The following is a 21,890-nucleotide window of genomic DNA, read 5'->3' as shown; positions in this document are numbered from 1 at the left end:
CTTTAGAGACATGCATCACCCAAGTATGAGGACACATTCAGACAGTGCTCAAAGGAGAGCCAGAGTAATGCAAGGAACTATTTTCAAGAGCTCGGTAACAAGTCTTTCCATCTCTAATCTCTATTTTTCTGTTCTTCCACATGTACGCAGCCTACAATCCAAAGGCAACCATGGGTTTAAAGATTCTTCATGTCAATCAAAAATTCACACTAAGCCTGAACCTGGCCACAGCCTTTGGGTCGTTTTCTTTATGTGTTAGAACTGGATTGAAAAGCAGAGGAGAGGACAGGATTAAAGTAAAGCTTACTTACTTGCAGTATCCTGTGCCATTGCGATAGGAGATGCATTTTCCTTCATTGATACAAGGCTTAAAATCATCTAGGCACTGTAAAGCTGAAAGAAAAGCAATGGAGAGTTAAGCCAGTAATCATCATACATCATAGCAGTATTAAAACACTGAAGTGTTTAATATTTAAAACTTCAAAAGTAGCCCAAGGGATTGCAAAAAGAATCAAATCCACAATGCTTGTGTAGTGGAGCAACATAGGGGGAACTAAAAACATCTAGTTTCTCTTAACAGACAGACTTTCAAAACAAAGCACAGTAACTTTAGCAAACAACAAAGACAGTAGCATTACTTCAATGTATAGGACACAGTGGTTTCAAACTTTACACCTTGGGTTTGGAGCCACCCTTAAATAAAACAGCTCCTGATGAACTTTCTACTTAGAATATCCTGCACCACACTCTTTTTCCATCCCTTCTTTCCAATCTCTAGGGACATATGCATTAAAAGAGAGGCTCTGTTCCTCAATATCTCACATACATTTGCTACTCTCCAAATTAATCCAGAAATTGCTAAAACATCACAGTTAATGTGGCAATTATGATTGATCAGAAGATTATGGCTGGGAGATAAACAGGAGCAGATTAGCTCTTAAGAAACAAAGATTTGTATAACAGAATCTACATACTGAGAAGGAAAGACATTCTGTAGACTGAATTTAGAGACTTTTTAGCGAGGCATCAAGCATGGTCTAGTGCAGGTATCTCAAACTCAAATCACCATGAGGGCCACATAAGGACTAGTACATTGGCCTGAGGGCCGCATCACTGAAACCTTTTCATACAATAATACAAAAGCATAGTAAAAAATGAAGAATAATATAGTATGATATTAAAAGTCAATGTATTAACTTTTTTAAAACTGTAATGTGAAGAGGGGTTTTAATAAAATATAAAGACCTGTAACTATTCCTTATGTGGTCAGTAACACTGATGACGATCAACATAGCTGCAATGGCAGGAACTTTTAAAAGTAACTATGCATACAAAATACATTGCCACTTTTAACAAAAATTCTTCCCAACTACTCACAGCAAAGAATCATACATGCTGAACTTCATACCTCAGGCTACTCGTCTAGTCCCTGAGGCCCCGCCCCTGCCCCGCCTCTTCCCACCCCAATTCCAACCCCTTCCCCAAATCCTCGCCCCAGCACCGCCTCCTCCCCTGAGCGCGCCGCATCCCCCCTCCCGCTAGGAAGGGGGGAGGAGGGAGCTTGGCTGCTGGTGGAGTAGGCGACTATGGCGGGCCACAGGAAATAACTCCACAGGCTGCCTGCGGACCGTGTGTTTGAGACCCCTGGTCTAGTGGATAAGGCACTAACAGAATAAGGAGACCTAGGTTCTACTCCTGGTTTTGTCACTTGCCTGCTAGATGGTCTTGAGCAAGTCACTCCACCTCTGTGCCTTTTTTACCCCCACTTGTCCCCAAGACCTTTGTCTGCCGTGTCTATTTAGACTGTCAGCTTCAGGATACTGTGTGTTTGTAAAGCACTAAACATCACTGATCTTGGTTGAGGCCTCTAGGAGCTTCAGTAATGTATTGCCCCGTGTCGCACTGCTATTCTAGTCTACAGAACCACGTGTTCCACGCGCTGCAGGACAGGCAGCCCCTTATTTCAGTTTTGCTTTTGTTGATTTGTATCAAATCCTGAACATTTAACTTCAGCTTCTGTATTTGGATTACTTGTTGTTGAGTGAAGCAGACACCTATATTCAGGAGTAATTTGATAAAACAGAGGTGGAGGGGGAGTCCTTGTCCAACCAGCCCTTAGGGTCTGAATTCTGGACACGAATTTCTCCAACAAGGAACGGAGCTACTGGGCTGCCCCAGACACAAAGCAACAGAGGCAGAGGAATCAGGCCTACTAAAGTTTCTCAGCATCCAGTTCCAGTTACATCTGCAACCAGACAAACTCAGAAAGGACTGCAGTTACTATATCAGGCTTGAAATGTTATTTCTCAACAATCCTTGAGCGTGTAAATAATTCATATACCCTATGAGGTGTGTAGGAACACTGTACACTTGCAGCCCCAAGAAAATAAAATAAAACTAAGTCCAATATCTAAAGCTACAGCAATTCTATTCCTCACAAAATGTGAATGCCTGTTTCTTATTAACTTGATTTCAGAAAATGAGCCTCTGCTCAGTAGTCAGGAAATGAACAAAATTCCTCTCTGAGCCCCTTACGATAACCTATTAGGTCAGGGTTACTAGGCAACAAGAGCTTTAACACAGATTTACAACAATTATTTTCCAGCAACTGTCAAAAAAGTTCAGTCCGATTACAATTTGCACCCATGACCTACTCTTCCTCCAATTACCAGCAACATCCATAGCTCCTACATAGTAAATGGCCACATAACCCACACCCCACAGTTATATTTACAACTGTATCTCTAATATTACTGGTGCAGCAGCCTAACTGCTCCCACAGCAAATGTTAAGTTTGGGCCAGTATGGTTTTTAATTGTAAAGGGTCTGGGCATTTAAGATTTAGCAACTTCACCCTCTACGGTCCTCCATTATCCTCTGAGTAGGACAAGAAATAAAGTGACCATTAGCAAATATTAATGGACTGGCCCCGGGAGACAGAGGTGTGTGTTCATCATGTGTCTCTACCTCAGAGTGCTTGAATTTTCAACCTACCCACACGAGAAGGCCAAGACAATGACAACCAGAAGATTTGGTTTATTTCTTCTTCACCAGTACTTGCAAACAGATTTCCATATTCACTTTGAAGCCTTGTCACTACAATGAAAACTGACTATTTGACTTTTTGTAACCCACTCAGAAGTGTAACTAGCATTTGGCCACCAATATAGACTTAACTTTCAATAGCATCTTGGCATGGCCAAGAATAAGGAAATAAGAGCTTGTCTGCATTCAGCTTTTCTATAAAGACCCGGCAGACCCGTGAAGCAAAGTAGAGCAGCACAGGCAAAGAAGAGTAGATTCTTACAGTAGGAAGAAGTATGTGCAGCCTCTGTCCCAGTTTATCAGCCCAAAGACTGGTACAGAAGGAAAATGATTAAGTCCCTCTGTGTTCTCAACAAAATAGCATCACCTTGAACTGCTGCCTAGCAGATCATTAAACCACTGAGGGTTATGTTGTCAGATTCAATAGTTGTACAAATTGGACAGTACAAATCAAGCATTTAACTGTAGTACATGATAGTGCATGATAACCCAATACTCACTAAACAGAAGTGAAAGCGACTACTTTGTGTACTTCCTTCAGCTTGGACAATTAAAATAGACTATACAAAAAGATTAAACAAAAACAATCAAATGTAAATAAGATTAAAATTGTTCCAATTACATCACAAATATCTAAAATTATTGAAAGAGGTACTCAATTAAAAAGCTAAAATAATTTAACCTGAAAACATTCTTTTAAATGCACAAGGGAAATTAGAGTCTATGGCTCCCCTAGCAAAATTAGCTTCTTCTCTGTGCAAGCACTGCTAAAATTACCGTGAAATTCAGGAAGACAATTTAAATAATGAACACAAAGAAATAAGCAACTTCAGTTACTTTGTTTACATCAAAAGCCATATCTAGGCTACCTTACCAAGCTATGCACAAGAGTCAGAAAATAAAAGTAAAGCTTCCAATAAACATTATATTAAGGTTATGCTAAACATTGAGTTAACTGAAAATTTACTGTATGCTCAACATGAAGGAAGAGGGTATTATCTGGAAAGACAAAATAGACTGACCAGACCTTTCTTCTAAAGTTGCACACGGACCAAGTGGATCAAACAAGGTTTTTGAGTCATGTTGTCACTGATTCTTACCCCTTGTCTCACAAGATCCCTCCTGCCTTCATTAATCATTAGGTTAGTATATAACTGATCTGCCTCTTCAGCCTGAAAGAGCTTGCAACTTATCCAAGGAGGCTGCTATGACTTCATCTACTTTTCTTTTGTCAGAAAATCTGTTTTCTTAGAGTACATCTTCACAGCAGCATTCACTTGGGTGATAGGCGGCTGGGTGTGAGCAGCCACAGTACAAAGCCACATCTGAATTACTGTGTCCTCACTGGTGCTGTGAGGACACAAAAATCCCAGGACAAGAGTGGTTTTCAGTAGAGTTTTATATGATGACAGATATTAGATATCACTACAGGTAAGCTACAAGATGTATTTGAGTTTGTTATCTAAACAAAATATTTAATAGTCAATCTCTCTCCTATCCTCAATCAGCATATGAATTTTTCCTTACATTATTTCAATCTGAAAAATATACATGTCTTGGATACATACCAGCCATTACAATTAATTATGCCATAATGAAATTTCCCACTTAAGGCTCTAACCAATATGGATACCAAAAAGAACGTGAGTAACGATAATAAATATCTCCCTCTTGTCTAGTGTTTTTCATCAGCAGATCTCTAAGCACTTCACAAAGGAGATCAGTATCATTATTACATTTATAGATAGGGAAACTAAGGCACAGAGAGAAGACAACACCTGCCCAAGGTCATCCAGCAGGCAGAGACAAAAATAGACCCTCGGTCTTCTAAGTCCCAGGCCACACTGCTGCTTTGTATGGTCCAATAAGTTCCCAGAAAAAAACAAGAAAAAACTCTATAGACCCACTCGAAGAGAGACTGGCAGTACCAAATTTATTAAAATACCATTGAACAGCTAAATTAAAGTTATCAGCTTTGTACCATGGTGACCCCAGTAAACATGGGGTGGAAATCAAACAGGACTTTAAAAATAAATGTAGTGCATTGATTTTTTACCTGAGAAATAGAGACTAACACAAAAAGAAAAATATCCACGTCCCATGGTGACAACTGTGGATACGGAATTTGATATAAACAGGTAGACCCTGCCGTCCCCACTTACAGCCATCAGAAACAATCTAGAATTTCAAGGATTATGTAATCCAATAGATAATAAATAGGAGGGAAAAGGGTACACACAACCATCAGAGAGCTATTCTATAATAAAATTATGGATATTAATACCATTGAAGAACTCATGGGGAATATTATTATACCAGTCTGGGCTTATTTGTTACTAAGGCATTACATGAAATTCTATTTAGGAAGCCCAAGTTTCAGGAGACCATTAGCAAGGATAGAAACACTGATTTTGGGAAAAGACCTCTGAAACAGCCTGGGATAACACAAAAGGTATAATGCTGGTTATCTCCACATGGTATAAGGAAAAATTACTGATGGATCTAGAACAGTGGTTTTCAACCTTTGGTCCACGGACCACTGGTTGTTCACAGACTATGCCTAGGATTTCCAAAGGGGTCCACGCCTCCGTTTGAAAATTTTTAGGGGTCTGCAAATGAAAAAAGGTTGAAAACCTCTGATCTAGAAGATAAGACTACCTCTACAGAAAAATGGAAAGAGCATCTAAAATAAATATCACTTTGGAAGAAAGGGAAAATATCTGGAGAAAGGATCAATACCTTATCTATTTGTGTATACAAAATATTTTACCAATGGTACATCACTCCATTTAAGTTAAGGAAAATATATAAAAAAGGAGCCAAATGCTGAAAAAGATATGAACGAATGGGGACCTCTCTGCATAAAGGGTGGGAATGCCCTAAAATTTAGAGAAAAAAACAGAAATAGAATTTAAGTTAACTAGTTAGGCTATCCACAAAACCCATGGTAAATCTATCAGATTACAGTACAAAGAAGAGTATTGACTCTGGGAAGGACCCATTGATAAACAGAATTATTACTAGCAGCCAGATGGTGAGATAGTTCACTTTTGGAAAAGGACAGCTCCTCCAACAGTAGTGGCATGGAGAAATAAAGTACAGAAAATTCTTTTAATGAGAAAATGATAGCCTTATATCAGGATGAAGTCGATTTTATAATTACTGGTTACCATTTTGGGAATCTGAATAAGCAAAATACAGGTAAGGTGTTGCCAAAATGCAAATGAGTCTTTAAAGGCAGCAGACATTGGTTATGATAAGATTTGTTAATACTTGTATGAAAAGTTCATGTATGTTAATAATGACAATAAAAAGTTTTTGAAGAGGGAAAGGCCTTTTAAATCAAACTGATTAAACTTTGTTTTGCTTCTGTAGAGACTTATTTAACTTCAGTGATTAAAAAAGGATTAATTCACTCAAAACGTTAAATATTCCACATCTTCAAATAAGGTATTAAGAGCTCACAACGTCCCCTAGACCTCCCACTAATCCTCCAACAAAACCAGGAAGATTAGACTTTATACTCCTGACAGTTCTATGGAAAAACAAGCAGAATGCTAATTAAGAAGCCATTCCAGGCATTTTTATACCCTAAAGCAATAAAAAGACCACAAGCCCAGTATTTTCAAATTTTTTCATCTCACTTAACATAGCAGAATGCGACTTCCTCCCACTGTGTTGATCTTCCTGGCTTCTTATGTTACTGTGGGTGTAAGATTTTAACACCTTTAGATATATCCACAGCTTATCTAGCTAAGACCAAGAGGAAACCATGAATCAGACGAGAGAAGTACTCAGATCCTTGCATGGAAATTGGTAAAGCCCCAGCAACTTTCTTCACTATAGGTGGTTTGAACAGAAGGATAAACTAAAGATCCTCAGCAGGGCACTAAGTCCTCATTTCTAGAGAAAGCTACTATGGTGAGATTCTGTACATGGGAAAAAAAAGCTTGCAATACAAGACACTCCCAAGGTATAAGCTTCCACAACACTGGAGAAAACTCCATGAAACTAACTGTTCTCAGATATGTTGAAACCACTGCCCATGGACATCAGGAGCAATATCTCACAGTGAAGTTTCCTCTACACTGTTCATCCCCTTGATCACTATCAGGCTTCAGCAAGTTCATCTGGATGTCCTTACAAAGAGCAATACTATTCCCGCACCCACACCAACATTACATGAGACTGATCAATAAGGAAGGGGTGTAGCTACAGGTGGGCTGGAATTAGCTCCGAGGCCCACCCAATCCGAGCCTGAGGTATGTCGGAGGCATACTCATGCTAGCTCAATGAAAAAAATAAAACAGAATACAGCCACGGAAGTGGTAGGAGGGACTGGTCACCATAAGTCCATGCCCGTTTGAGACACTGGGTACATACTTGGGGTAGCTAGCCCCGCCTGCTGCTCATGATGCCTTGGCTACACTTCTGTTTTTAGGCACTGGCCCAAGCAAAGCTAGTGCAGTTACATCTATGCAAGCTCGGAATCAAACCCCCAGCTTGAATGTATCCAGACTTTATGGGTATGTCGACACCACGTTCATGCTTCCAACTGCAATAGATGGACTTGTGCTAGCTTTGCTTGAACTAGCATGCTAAAATAGCTGGCCCTGAGTCCAGGTAGGTTTGTACTTGGTGGCTAGTTAAAGTATAGCTAGTGAGTGTCTGTTTAGTTCAGCTGGTAAGCAGAAGCATGCTCCCAGCTGCAGCACAGACATACCCCAAGGCTCCCTTCCCATCCCAGGACTCTCCCTTGGTCGACGAGCCTGGCTGGGCTGAGGGGGGCTCCACAGTGCGACTGGCAGAGAAGATGCAGAGCCAGGGCAGGAAGGAGCCTCTATCTGACTTCAGGGACAAGGACAGATGGACAATTCCTACCCACAGGCATTGGGGTTGGCGGGGAGGGGCGCAGCATCCATTTATCAGTAAAGTGCGAGGTGAAGACTGGCTGGGGCTTTGGTCTCCAACCCTCCAACAGGGCAGGGATTTATGGTGGGGAAGGCATTTCCCAGCTGGCTACAGGCACAGCAACACAGCCCAGGGCACTTCCCTTCCCCGTCCTCTCTCTACCCACCTTTCTCTCCCCAACCCCTGGCCATCTTCCCAGACCCACCCATGGCTACACCCTGGGGCAAACAGGAGACACACACCCCACCATGAAGGAAAGTGGAAATTCAGTCTCCAAACCTGCAGGCTTGCCCTGAGGACAGATCGCTGTCCAGCCACCGTAAGTTGAGCCCACCCTTATCCACACCCTTGCAGTAAGGTACTGAAAGACCATGAGTCCAGTGTAAATACTCTGATGACATTCAGCTGTGAGTTTCCTTCATCAATGCAGCCCATGCCATCACCACAATTTTTCCAAGCACTAGGAAGGTCAGTGAAGAGCAGCTGACTCAAACGGAACATGGGAAAGACAGAAATGTTACCAGAGAGCGGTAAGAAATTTGAGGAACACGAGAGAACATCAATTCTTCCTTGAACCGAGGAATCCGAACAGTGCTCCTCAAGGTAGCCCTGGGACCCTGCTGGATTTCCCACTGCTCTGAGGCACTCATTGCATTAGAAGCAAGGAACACTTTCTACCATCTGGAGTGTGTTGAGCAGCAAAACTACAGCTGCAGAACACCTTATTAGCGGAGATCAGACAGAGACCAGCCTTGCCCATGTTTAAGTAAAAAGCAAGGTTTACCTCTTTGATAAAGAAGGCATTTGTGACGTTGTACTCCATATGTTTATGGAAATATGCTTATGAGTGTAACTATAATGTAACTGGAATATGCTTTATGCAAAAAGTCTCTTGTAAGGTATCATTACAAAGCTTCTGATCTACTGAGTGTGTTCATATTATTTGTATCAATGTATCATTCTTGTATCTAAAACTAGAAATATGAAGCATTACTCTGAGGTCCTATTGTAATTATGCAAAGTGTGGGCCATTAATGGTGGCTTGGGATCTTGATGGCTCTCATTAACTAGAACAACTGGTTGTAAATGGCTCTGTTTACTTGTAAGCCTCCCTGTGTTGTGAGAGCCAGGCCGGAAAGAATGGAGGCTTGGGGGTCTCACAGGACATGTGACCATGTTACCCGGTACTGAAATCCATCTTAAACCTGGTGCTTTTCCATTTAGAAGGAGGGGTGGGGAACCAGAGACACAAAAGATTCCCACCTTGTGCCAAAGCTATAAAAGGGGGTGGAACAGAACAAAGGGGGCTGCAGTCATGAGAAATCCTCTAGTTACCACCTGAGCTGGAACTAACAAGAACTGTAACAGGGGAAAGGATTGGGCCCAGACGAAGGAGGAGTCTGGTCTGTGAAAGAAGCTTATTGGAACGTCTCTGAGGGTGAGATTTACCTGTATTCAGTTTCTTAAATGTATTAGGCTTAGACTTGCGTGTTTTGTTTTATTTTGCTTGGTAACTTATTTTGTTCTGTCTGTTATTACTTGAAACAACTTAAATCCTACTTTTTATACTTAATAAAATCCCTTTTGTTTATTAGTAAACCCAGAGTAAGTGATTAATACCTGGGGGAGCAAACAGTTGTGCATATCTCTCTATCAATGTTCTAGAGGGTGGACAATTTATGAGTTTACCCTGTATAAGCTTTATACAGAGTAAAACAGATTTATTTGGGGTTTGGATCCCATTGGGAACTGGGTGTCTGGATGCTGGAGATCGGTGACTTGCTGAGTAGTTTTTGGTTAAAGTCTGTAGCTTTGGGGGCGTGGACCAGACATGGGTCTGTGTTGCAGCAGACTAGCGTGTCTGGCTCAACAAGGCAGGGTTCTGGAGTCCCAAGCTGGCAGTGGAAAACAGACTCAGAGGTAATTACAGCTCATCAGGTGACAGCCTCAAGGGGGTCCCTGTGACCGAACCCGTCACAACATTCTTGCAGTAACAGTAGCTTCCCAGGGTGACAAACTGGGGAGAACGAAGAAGAAAACAGCAAAAGAACAATCATGCATCCCAGGAACATGGGAAGTTGAGAGAAAATTGCCCTTTCTCCAATGTACAGTTACCAATGATAGTAGACATTTTACAAAAGCCTAAAATAGATTACGTAAAGGTTTGCCAACTGAAATGTTGAAAGAACTCCAGAGGGATGGAACAGTACAGAGCTGATGCCACAGACTTTCTAAAGAGAAGAGAGATAATTTAGAATTTTCAAGTGGCCTCTTAAAGAAAAATTCTTGACTTCATAGGAAAAGAGCAACAACACTATGGACTTTGCCTATAGTGCATCAAAGGCAAAATTGCTAAAGGACCTTTAAAAGAACCATACTGAGAAAAGAAAAGAACTTGCAGAGGCAGAAATCCTGGTTAGGCCTCATAGATTCAAGAGTCTAAGGGATGAACCTCTGACTACATCTAATGAAGCAAAGGCTTGTCCCACAAGCTCTCAGACTCAAGACCTTAGGTCCTGCAATAATCCCTCTTCAGCCTTCCTCTCAGTCAGAGCCTGAATAATCAGATGCTGGTGAAGACCTATCTTTTTGCCTTCCCAAGTGCAGAACTGGAGACTAATGCCCAAATTCCAGAACTGGAATTAAGGAATTTTTGTTCCCAATTCAGACAGTTCAGTCACTGCCCATGGCATCACTTTAATGATTAAGCTCAAATTAGATATTTTTCATTACTAATCAGAGTACTCATGCCTCATGAGAAACTCATATCAGAAGAAATGTGATTTGGACCCAGACAATCACTCCCTCAGTTGTATGAACGACAAACCCCAGAAAGAGCCCCTCCCAAGCCCCTTCCCCCTGCAGCAACAAACACGTGTCCTAACAAAACACCATTCCTACCATCAGATGTAGAACTTCACAAATGTCCAGCCTGCACCAGACTGAAACTAGGGACCTAGAGGTGAGGAACTCCATACCCAGATACCAATTCCATCATGCAGTCATCCTTAGATATTTTATATACCATGACTGAACTGTTAGGACAAGATTTGCTTTTATCATGATGACTGCTTCCCTGAATGGTTTATTTTGTTAAGAATGCAACCCTTTATTAGCTATAAAGAATTAACTATAAAGGTAAAGTTAGAATACACAATGAACTAGGGAGTGAGTTATATGACTACAGTTTCTTTATCAATAGATCCTGTCCTATTGCTGTATCATCCTTACAGCCATTGCTTCCTGCATTCCCATAATTTTCAGACTGAAAGAAGTTCTTCTAATACACAAAGCCAAAACACTATTTAAAAACTTAACAACCAAAGTTACAACACAATGTATTTGGTTAAAACAGAAAAGCTTTAATAAAGTACCCTCATTTAGTAACTAACATTTTAGTTAATACAATTAAAGATCTAAAGAGAAACTGACGTCTCTATGGAAACTTTGAAAAACGTTTGATATAGAAATAATTATGCTTATGTTGTTCTCTCTAAAATTGTCTGTCATTCTTTAGTGCTAATGTTAAAAAGGATTTATAAGAGTTTCTACCCTTCCAGAAAGCATAATCCGATGCTTGTCATCAGCATTATTTCCATAACAACTACCAGTGATGTCGCACATATAGGACTAAGATATCCCGCATGGAAGAAATAGCAGAAGCTAATATACTATTGAGATACAAAGCTTCATTTTCATCCTTATACTCTTAGAGGGCATATGCTCTAGAAATAGAGTATTTTCCAAATAGAATGTTTGATTTTTTTCTGGAGATCTCAGAGGACTGTGTGTTAAGTATGACACAGTCATTGTTCCTTCCAGAGGGGCTTTGACAAGATGCTGCCCTCATGTTGACTTGACTCTAGTTGGCACGATGACCTTTGAATGAGCTCATAGAAACTAAGACTACGTAACTACAAAGGGCTTTTTAACATAGATGCTTTGAAAAGTAGGCTCCCGTTTTCCAGCCTGGGTGACATGCCCTGAGGAGGAGTGTGCAATGCCTCAAAGTTAATGGTCATCACTCCCCACATTCCTTAGATCCATGAATCCTAGCCAACAGGACAAACTTGAAATACAAGGGATTGAAGTGACATGCATCTAAAAATTATGTCCACTGGGTATTTTAGATAAAATTTCCTATTCCAAAAGAAACAAGTGTTCTAAACTCGACTGTTCTCCTTTCAATGCCTCATAACTTGATAAACAATGTACATCCAAATTCCAGCCTCTCAAGATCAATATAACTATGACAACATAGGTTACAGTGCAACACCTTTTAACAAGCAAATTCAGCAAGACCATTCACAAGACACAAATGTACTGCTCCCTTTCACAATATGAACATTTTTCTGAAAATAGGATGTTCCAATCCTATGCAACGTCTATGAAAGAAAAGTATCAGTTGATTTATAGTGTTAGTGGTTTAAAGACAGCACAAATAAACTACAAAACTGATTAAGTTGACAAGAACTTCCTTATCTAACTAAAGAGACTCAAAAGCCAAAGGCCATCTTCCAAAACCAAGCATAACTTACCTCTTTAGCCTTCCCATGCCCCCTCCAAACTTATGTCAAGAGTTCAAGTCTTGGGATTGTTAGCAAGAGCATTCCAGCGGATATTAAATGCTTAGATGATGCATAATAAGAGAAAGGTATAAGGTAGCTAGGCTCAAATAATGAAGGGTTTTGTAAATCTAAATCATACCTTGAATTGCATCTGGAAATAAATGGATAGCTAATGAAGTCCACAAAAGTGCAAGGATACTACTTAGGCACACCACTCCTAAGTAAGCAGGCCACTAACTCCTGCAATAGCAGAAATTTCCAAATGCCTTCCAGAGAAGCCCCATGGAGAATGCACTGCAGCAGTTCTATCTAGCAGTAACAAAGGTGTTGAGAACTGTAGCATGGTCTGCATCCAAGAGATAAGGATGCAATCTCCCACACAGGAAAAATAAAAATGCCTATGTTCGCCTATTACTTGCAGCTGTTTGATCAAAAAAGGCCCCCAAACTGTGAACATCAGTAACGATCATCAGATATATTCTCTCACTAGAAAGAGCAGATGTTCCTGACATCACCTCCATCTCCCAGAACCTACCATCACTTCAATCTTTTATAGATTGCGCTTCAGCTCAGCCACTCATTCAAGCAGGAAAAGCAAGTCACTACACCACCTGCATTGCATGAAAAGACAGAGCTGAGTAGTCCAGATCATAACATCTATTTCATTCTGCATTAAGCAAAAAGGCTGGCATCAGAAACTTGTGGCTCCTTGCACAAGAACCCTCAAGGCAGTTAAATACCCATCCAAAAATACTTTTTGAGTGGCTCCATTCTTTCCTCACAGTAGTTCCAATTACTTCACTCCCAAGGACCACAAGTGGGTCAACGTTAGAGTTGGTTGGGAATCTGACAAAAAAGCTGATTTGTCAAAACCGAAACATTTGCAGGAAAAGGTCAGTTTTGACAATTTTTTTACTCCATTTTTTTGAAAATTAAATTTTGAAATTGTCAAGACGTTTTGTTTGGACATATTCAAAAAAATCCTGATTATTTTTCAGTTCAAAATAGCTTTTCACTTTGAAGTTTAATAGTAAAAATAAAACACAGAAAACAGTTTACATCAAAGTGACCTGAACCAAAAAAAAATTTCAAATATTCGGTTTGTGAACATTTTTGAAATGTTGACTTTTCAGCCCAAGTTGGGAAAATTTGTACCTAGAAATTTTTCATAGGCTGGGAAAAGTATTTCTTGCCCAACACTGGTGAATATCATCTTATGACCAATGGTATCACTGAAAGATCAGCATCAACAACTAACCTTTATCTATCACTAGGAAGAGCCCCGACCAATAATGCAAGCTCAGTCTGCATACTACATCCAGATCTAAAACTGACTGAGAAATCTAGAAAGTCAGATGACATCAGATGATGCCAGAGTTATTTTTCCCCTCAGCCTTCTTCAACCTTTTCCAGACAGTGAGGTCTAGAGACAACAGTAGTTGGAGAAGTTTAGTGTCAAGAGAGTTTCTTAAGCAAAGGTGGAAGAATCATTAGTTTGAGCAAAGCCAGCATCTTGCAGCCCCACAAGGAGGCATTAACTATCTCTGCAAATAATGGTCCCAACATCCACCACAGGTTTACAACCAAGGACACTGATCCTTTCAAGGCTGTAATCTCACCTCTCCAATCACTACTGAGAAAAACTGGCCAAAACATACTAAGGAAATAATTTTTGCCTCCGAACATAGCTCTACCATCATAGAGGAAGATAACCCAGTCCAAAAAAAGACTAATCCTATCCACAAAGTAAATGGAACATTTCTCCCAGCAGGCAAGTGTTGACTGTTTCCAGGTGTGGGTAAAAAGAAAAGGAGTACATGTGGCACCTTAGAGACTAACCAATTTATTTGAGCATAAGCTTTCGTGAGCTACAGCTCACTTCGTCGGATGCATACTGTGGAAAGTGCAGAAGATCTTTTTATACACACAAAGCATGAAAAAATACCTCCCCCCACCCCACTCTCCTGCTGGTAATAGCTTATCTAAAGTGATCACTCTCCTTACAATGTGTATGATAATCAAGTTGGGCCATTTCCAGCACAAATCCAGGTTTTCTCTCTCCCACCCCTCCATTTGTGCTGGAAATGGCCCAACTTGATTATCATACACATTGTAAGGAGAGTGATCACTTTAGATAAGCTATTACCAGCAGGAGAGTGGGGTGGGGGGAGGTATTTTTTCATGCTTTGTGTGTATAAAAAGATCTTCTGCACTTTCCACAGTATGCATCCGACGAAGTGAGCTGTAGCTCACGAAAGCTTATGCTCAAATAAATTGGTTAGTCTCTAAGGTGCCACAAGTACTCCTTTTCTTTTTGCGAATACAGACTAACACGGCTGTTACTCTGAAACCTCTCAGGTGTGGGTAGTTTATATTAATCAGACTACTCAGGGCCCAAGAGTGAAGATGCAAATCTTCACTCTTCACCACACCATGGCATAAAATTGCTCAAGTTCTCGCTTTCCATGCCACAACTGGTCAAACCCCAAGCACAATTTCCACCCCCAGTGTATTAATTTCTTCCGTCCACTTCTTTTGTCATGTCATCTGTACAACAAGGTCTTGCTTACAACGCTCCTGCTAATACATCCCAGAATGATGTTTGCTTTTTTGCAACAGTGTTACACTGTTGACTCATATCTAGCTTTGTGATCCACCATGACCCTCTGATTCCTTTCTGCAGTACTCCTTCCCTGCAGTCATTTCCCATTTTGTACGAGTGCAATTAATTGTTCCTTCCTAAGTGGAGTACTTTGCCTTTGTCCTTACTGAATTTTATTCTATTTTCTTCAGACCATTTGTCCAGTTTGTCCAGATCATCTTGAATTTTAATCCTATCCTCTAAAGCACTTGTAACCATTCCCAGCTTGGTATCGTCCTCAAACTTTATAAGTGTACGCTCTATGCCTTTATCAAAATCATTGATGAAGATATTGAACAGAACGGGACCCAGAATTGACCCCTGCAGCATAGGCACTGACTCCAGGGGTGCTCCAGGGCTGGAGCACCCATGGGGAAAATATAGTGGGTGCTCCAGCCCTGGGATCAGTGCCTCTCCCTCCCCCACAGCGCCTCTCACCTGCCAGCAGACCGCACTGATCAGCTCTTCCCCTCCCTCCCAGCACCTCCCACCCGCCATGATCAGCTGTTCAGCAGTATGCAGGAGGCACTGGGGGCAGAGGGGGAGGAGCAGGGACAGGAAGAAGCGGGAGGCAGAACGGGGTAGGAATGGGCAGAGGCAGGAACAGATAGGTGGGGGTGAGAGACTGGGGGAAGGAGTGGAGTGGGGGCAGGGCCTGGGGCAGAGCAGGGATAGAGCACACCCCACCCCAGGAACAGAGGCAGTCAGCACCTTTGCCCTGCAGGACCCCACTTGACAAGAGCAATGGTCTTAAATTGCAGTAAGGGTGATCTAGGTTGGACATTAGGAAAAACTGACCTGTCAGAGTTGTTAAGCACTGGAATAAATTGCCTAAGAAGGTTGTGGAAATCTCCATCATTGGAAATTTTTAAGAGCAGGTTAGACAAACGCCCACCAGGGATAGTCTAGATAATACTTAGTCCTGCCATGAGTGCAGGAGACTGGACTAAATGATCTCTCAAGGTCCCTTTCAGTCCTACGATTCTATGATTCTAAGGCAGGTATCGGCAACCTTTGGCATGTGGCCCGTCAGAGTAAGCCCCTGAAGGGCCAGGCCGGTTTGTTTACCTGCTGTGTCTGCAGGTTTGGCCAACTGCAGCTCCCACTGGCCCTGGTTGGCTGAACCAGGCCAATGGGGGCTGCAGGGAGCAGCACAGGCCAAGGGATGTGCTAGCCGCCCTTCCAGCAGCCAGCATTGGCCTGGGACGGTGAACCGCGGCCAGTGGGAGCTGCGATCGGCCGAACCTGTGGACGCAGCAGGTAAACAAACTGGCCCAGCCCACCAGGGGCTTTCCCTGGTGGGCCGCGGGCCAAAGGCTGCTGATCCCTGTTGTAAGGCAACCTGTGAGGATGGCATAAACGAATGAGAAATTTAGAATTCGTTGTATTGATAATAAAGAACAAAAGACTGATTAGTGTACTGAAGGCCATCAACAAATTAATCTACCAAAAAGATTGCTTCTCAGAGAGGTATGAAATCCAACAGCAACTATCACTCTCAAGACAACGTGAGCTATATTCTCCATCTGGACCAGAACACAGGTGCAACCTGACCTCTCCCAACAGTCTCAAGAAAGTAATAGTGAAATGATGAAAAATAGTGTGATCTTCAGCTCTACAGACCTGTTCACATTATTTATACCTTAAATATTTACTAAACACATAGTTAAAAAGAGTCAAAGTAATTTTAAGAAGTCTGTGTGTCTCCAAGTAGCTAGAGCTACTGTCTCAACGTGCTGTAATATTTATACTGCTTACTATATTTTTCACTCCATGCATCTGATGAAGTGAGTTTTAGCCCACGAAAGCTTATGCCCAAATAAATTTGTTAGTCTCTAAGGTGCCACAAGGACTCCTCGTTGTTTTTGTCTCAATAGGGGCCTTCAATTTAATAATTGAAGAAACTGTGCTTCTCAAAACCTAGTTCTTTTTGTTCTAGTTTTTTCCTTTAGAAAGCAATGGAAATTACAGCATTTCAGTTGTTTTGTTTTTATTTTGCTAATTTATCAGGTTTTCTTATTTTTAGAGAACCTAACCATTTTCAACTGATTTTCCAATGTTTCCAAATTAAACTAAAGCTCAACCTTTAAATCATTTCTTTAAACAATATATGTTCAAAAAGCAGGGGCTTCCAGATTATTTATTCATTATGTGTTTAAGACACTTAGTGAAATGAAATTACTAGTCTTGTTACTCAAGAGTTTCCTTTAACAAGTTCAACATTCACAGTATTGTACACCAAGCTATGCTCTTAAATACTTTAGGTTTAACCTTATTGTGACATAGACATGCCCAGGCAGGTATATTACACCTGTGTCTAACCATCTTCTCGATAATTCATCGTAGGGGGTTGTGCATGGTCTCTGCCAAAAACTAAGAACTAGCTGATTGTCATAGTTATTGCGCATTGTATGGGAAATATTTTAAGAGAGATGTAAAATGTGAACAATTCTGTTCCAAAACTGTATGAGATGAAGCATGTCACTTGAGGAGAGGTGGGTCTCAGAACTAACTCAATCAAGAGTTTTAGAGTAACAGCCGTGTTAGTCTGTATTCGCAAAAAGAAAAGGAGTACTTGTGGCACCTTAGAGACTAACCAATTTATTTGAGCATAAGCTTTCGTGAGCTACAGCTCACGAAAGCTTATGCTCAAATAAATTGGTTAGTCTCTAAGGTGCCACAAGTACTCCTTTTCTTCAATCAAGAGTGAGAGCAGTCAACAACTTTCAACCTGATCTAACACAGCCCTGTATTTACAGGCTGGACCAAATGCAGACTTGAGCATTTACAAAGGAAAAAGAACCCCAAGATGAGACTGAATAAGGGATCCTCAGGGCTCAGCTGAAGTTAATGAAACACTCTGATTCTGAACAGGGACAAAAGTCTGGAACCGTATCAGAGACAAAGAAAAGGCACAAGACATTATCCATTACAGAGGCAACACTCTGCCAGCGTGAGTGTTTCCTGAAAAGTAGATCCCAACTCTCTAGATTGGACAAGTGCTGTAAGGACTGAACACTGGGAAGAAATACCTTATTAGATGGGAACAGAACTTGTTAAAAATTATAGGCTCGAGATTTGCATTTCATGTAAATCTTGTGTTTCCAATCCTTTTACTTATATCTATTTTGGATCTTTATCTTAGTGTTGTTAAATAAACTTCTATCTGGATTTATTATAGACATGACTTGCCTTGCACTAAAGAAAGTGTTGAACTGAGGTGAAGCTAGTGAACTGGGGGGCACTGCTTCCATGGAAGCAGTGGAATAGTGTACATTGTGCGGGTATCCGGAAGATAAGGAACTGGGCACTTGAGCGTATCAAGGTGGGACACGCTAATTACCAGCCACTAGAGCGAAAGAGTGGGATTTATGAAGCCTGGAGCATTTGTCCTCCCAGTGGTTGGCAGATTTGAGAGAATTTTTCCCATTGGGCACAGACAAGGTTGTCTCATGCTGTAAGCAGGTGGTAGTGATTCATCCTGCTTACACTCCCAATAGTGTCACAACTACAACACGCTAAACACACTAAAGTAAATGAGAACTGAGGGTGCTCAGCACCTCCCAGGACAAACTCCGCCAGAACTGGTTATCTTTGGCCCTCAAGTGGTACTCTGCTCTTCTTCAAGGAGCACCTTAAAGTCAAAATGATTATTTTAATTCCCTGTGTTGCTACCATGAACACCTTAAATTAACAATGGATTAAATTGTTTTAATGGAGCTTTCATTATTTACTCTGCACTTCCCTAGCCAAAATAAGAGACTAGAGTTTTTCCACTTTAGTTTCTGGTCAGATATGCTGCCTGGCTCTCATGCACTGGCATTAAGCAGTTGTGTTTGCTAAGTAAACACTACAGGGACCCAGCCTAGCATCCCAACACTAAGCTGCCCCTATTGATTTTTAGAGTTTCATTAACACATCCCTATTTGTATTGAGGCAGGCTGGCCGTCTTTCTCCCTGCCCCCAGTCTGAGGGGCTGGCAGAGGCAGTGGGTGCTCTCCTCTTTCCGTGAGCATCCCCGCAGGCAGGATGCGGGGACGAGCCTGGGGAGTTTCAGGGATGTTGGTGAAGCCCCATCATAGTTTCCAGGCCTGGCAGCAACCCCTGGGGCAGGGAGGAGAAGAGGTCAGATTCCAAGGACACAAAGCAGGGGGCTCAGGATGATTGGGGAGGAGTGAGCTCCCCAGAGACCCCCAAACCAAAGAGACCCCAAAGCAATGGGACAAAATTGAGTCCCCCATAAAGACCGTCCCATAGCAGGGGGACTACAAAACACCGGGCGGCGATAGTCCCTAGAGACCCCTGCTCCAAAGGGACCCAAAGGCAATGGGGCTGACCCCCCACACTGAGGGGACCCCAGGACACTGGGGAAAGGCTGAGACCCCGCACCGAGGGGAACCCCAGTCACTGGAGCAGGGACAGTCCGCTGGGGAGACCCCCACGCTGAGGGGACCCCAGGACACGAGGCCCGCCCCGCGGAGCCCGGCACGGGACAGGCTCAGCCCCCACCACCTGAGACCCCCGTCCCCGGGCAGGGCAGGGCAGCCGCCCCGTCCCCTCAGCGCGCCCCCTAGCGGAGGCAGCCCCCGCCCCGCACTCACCCGCCGCCGGCTCCCCGCGGCTCAACAACAGCAGCAGCAGCAGCAGCAGGAGCGCCCCGAGCGCCGGGCCCTGCTCCCGCATCGCCCCCCGAGCCCGCGCCGGAGCCCGCCCGGCAGCGAAGCGGCGGCTCGGGGCCGCGCGGAGGGATCTTTCAGCAGCGCTGCGCGGAGGAACTCGGCTTCGCAGGGACTGGCATTCGGCCCTCCCCCGCTTCCTGCGCGGTCGGGCGGCTCCGGCGGCGGGGATCGCGGCGCAGCCCTCCGGGAGCGGCCGCTAGGGGGCTCCGGGCCGGGAGCCGCAGACCCGTGGGCACCCGGCAGGGCGCCCTGTGTGGGGAACTAGACCCCCCCCTCCAGCCACGGGGCCCTGTGGGGGAGCGGAGCGGGACCAGGCGACCCCCCTTCCTTCAGCCACGGGGCCCTGTGGGGGAGGGGGGGGACCAGGCGACCCCCCTTCCTTCAGCCACGGGGCCCTGTGGGGGAGGGGGGGGGACCAGGCGACCCCCCTTCCTTCAGCCACGGAGCCCTGTGGGGGAGGGGGGGGGACCAGGCGACCCCCCTTCCTTCAGCCACGGGGCCCTGTGGGGAAGCGGAGCGGAACCAGGCGACCCCCCTTCCTTCAGCCACGGGGCCCTGTGGGGGAGGGGGGGACCAGGAGACCCCCCTTCCTTCAGCCACGGGGCCCTGTGGGGGAGGGGGGGACCAGGGGACCCCCACTCCTTCAGCCACGGAGCCCTGTTGGGGAGCGGGGGGACCAGGCGACCCCACTCCTTCAGCCACGGAGCCCTGTTGGGGAGCGGGGGGACCAGGGGACCCCCCCTCCTCAGCCACGGAGCCCTGTTGGGGAGCGGAACGGGACCAGGCGACCCCCCCCCCTCCAGCCACGGGGCCCTGTGGGGGAGCGGCGGGACCAGGCGACCCCCCTTCCTTCAGCCACGGGGCCCTGTGGGGGAGGGGGGGACCAGGCGACCCCCCTTCCTTCAGCCACGGGGCCCTGTGGGGGAGGGGGGGACCAGGGGACCCCCACTCCTTCAGCCACGGAGCCCTGTTGGGGAGCGGGGGGGGACCAGGCGACCCCACTCCTTCAGCCACGGGGCCCTGTGGGGGAGCGGGGGGGACCAGGCGATCCGCCACGGAGCCCTGTGGAGGAGCGGGGGGACCAGGCGACCCCCCCCTCCAGCCACAGAGCCCTGTGGGGGAGCGGGGGGAACCAGGTGACCCCTCTTCAGCCACAGAGTCCTGTAAGGGAGCAGGGGACGACGACTAGACAGCCCTCCCCCTAAGACAGGGAGCCCTATTGGGGGAGCCAGGTCAGAAGGGAACTAGACAACCCCACCCCCACAGGGAGCCTATGGGGGATAGGGGGAACTAGCTGGCCCTCCCCCAAAGCTAGGGAGTCCTGGGGTGGGGGGTCAGAAGGGAATAGATGGCTGTCCCCCTAAGTCAGGGAGTCCTATTGCGGGGCAAGGGAACCCAACAGGCCAGCTGGACAGGGAACATCATGCTTCCCAGGCTGTGAGGGACTTCACTATCTGCCATGGTACAGCTCCACCTACCATGCCATGGCAACACAAGCCTTGCCCTCTAGGCCTCATTAGCACCCCTGGCTCTGCAGATTAGGGCATGCATGCTCCAACCCCTGCATCCTCCAAGCATCTCCCTGGAGGGTCCAGTCCCTGATCTCTCACAGGATTCCCAGCCCACTGTTCCCAAAGGAACTGTATTCTCCAGCTTACCAGTCCAACTCCCATCTCAGATCAGCGCTCGGCTTTACACACAGCACTTAGACATGTTTACAGTGAAAGTAAGTACAAGTTTATTTAACAATGAGTAGAGATTCAAGTGAAAGCAAGAAGTAGTATTGGAAACACATGGCTACATATAAAATAACACAGTCTAGAGCCTAGATCAACTTAAATAGATACTTTCCTGTCTTATCGAGCAGGGGTGGGCAAAGTTTTTGTCCTAAGGGCAACATCTGAGTATAAAAATTGTATTGCGGGCCATGAATGCTCACAAAATTGGGGGTTGGGGTGTGGGAGGGGGTGAGGACTCCAGCTGGGGCTGCGGGCTCTGGGATGGGCCCAGAAATGACTAGTTCAGGGTGTGGGAGGGGGGCCCGGG

General features: G+C 44.4%; 1 protein-coding gene across 6 annotated transcripts in view; it reads right to left on the bottom strand.

The window, feature by feature from the left end:
* Window positions 1-19,967, bottom strand: part of NOTCH2 (notch receptor 2) — a 134,143-nt gene extending 114,176 nt beyond the window's left edge. For 4 of the 6 annotated variants that reach the window (XR_012160294.1, XR_012160295.1, XM_073356271.1 and 1 more), the window contains exons 1-2: window positions 19,767-19,967; window positions 312-393 (exon numbers count right to left, since the gene is read on the bottom strand). Coding sequence is in view for 4 of the 6 variants with exons in the window: in XM_073356271.1 (XP_073212372.1) it covers window positions 312-393; window positions 19,767-19,848 (164 nt within the window). In the remaining 2 variants the exon portion in view is untranslated. The remainder of the gene's footprint in view (window positions 1-311; window positions 394-19,766) is intronic. The other 2 variants (XM_073356270.1, XM_073356269.1) reach the window with 2 other exon arrangements.
* Between the last annotated feature and the right edge of the window lie 1,923 nt (window positions 19,968-21,890).

Source organism: Lepidochelys kempii, chromosome 8 (genome assembly GCF_965140265.1).
Source record: "Lepidochelys kempii isolate rLepKem1 chromosome 8, rLepKem1.hap2, whole genome shotgun sequence".
NCBI lineage: Eukaryota > Metazoa > Chordata > Testudines > Cheloniidae > Lepidochelys > Lepidochelys kempii.
Note: the sequence above shows the minus strand (reverse complement) of the source record. Positions and strands in the feature narration are given on the sequence as shown.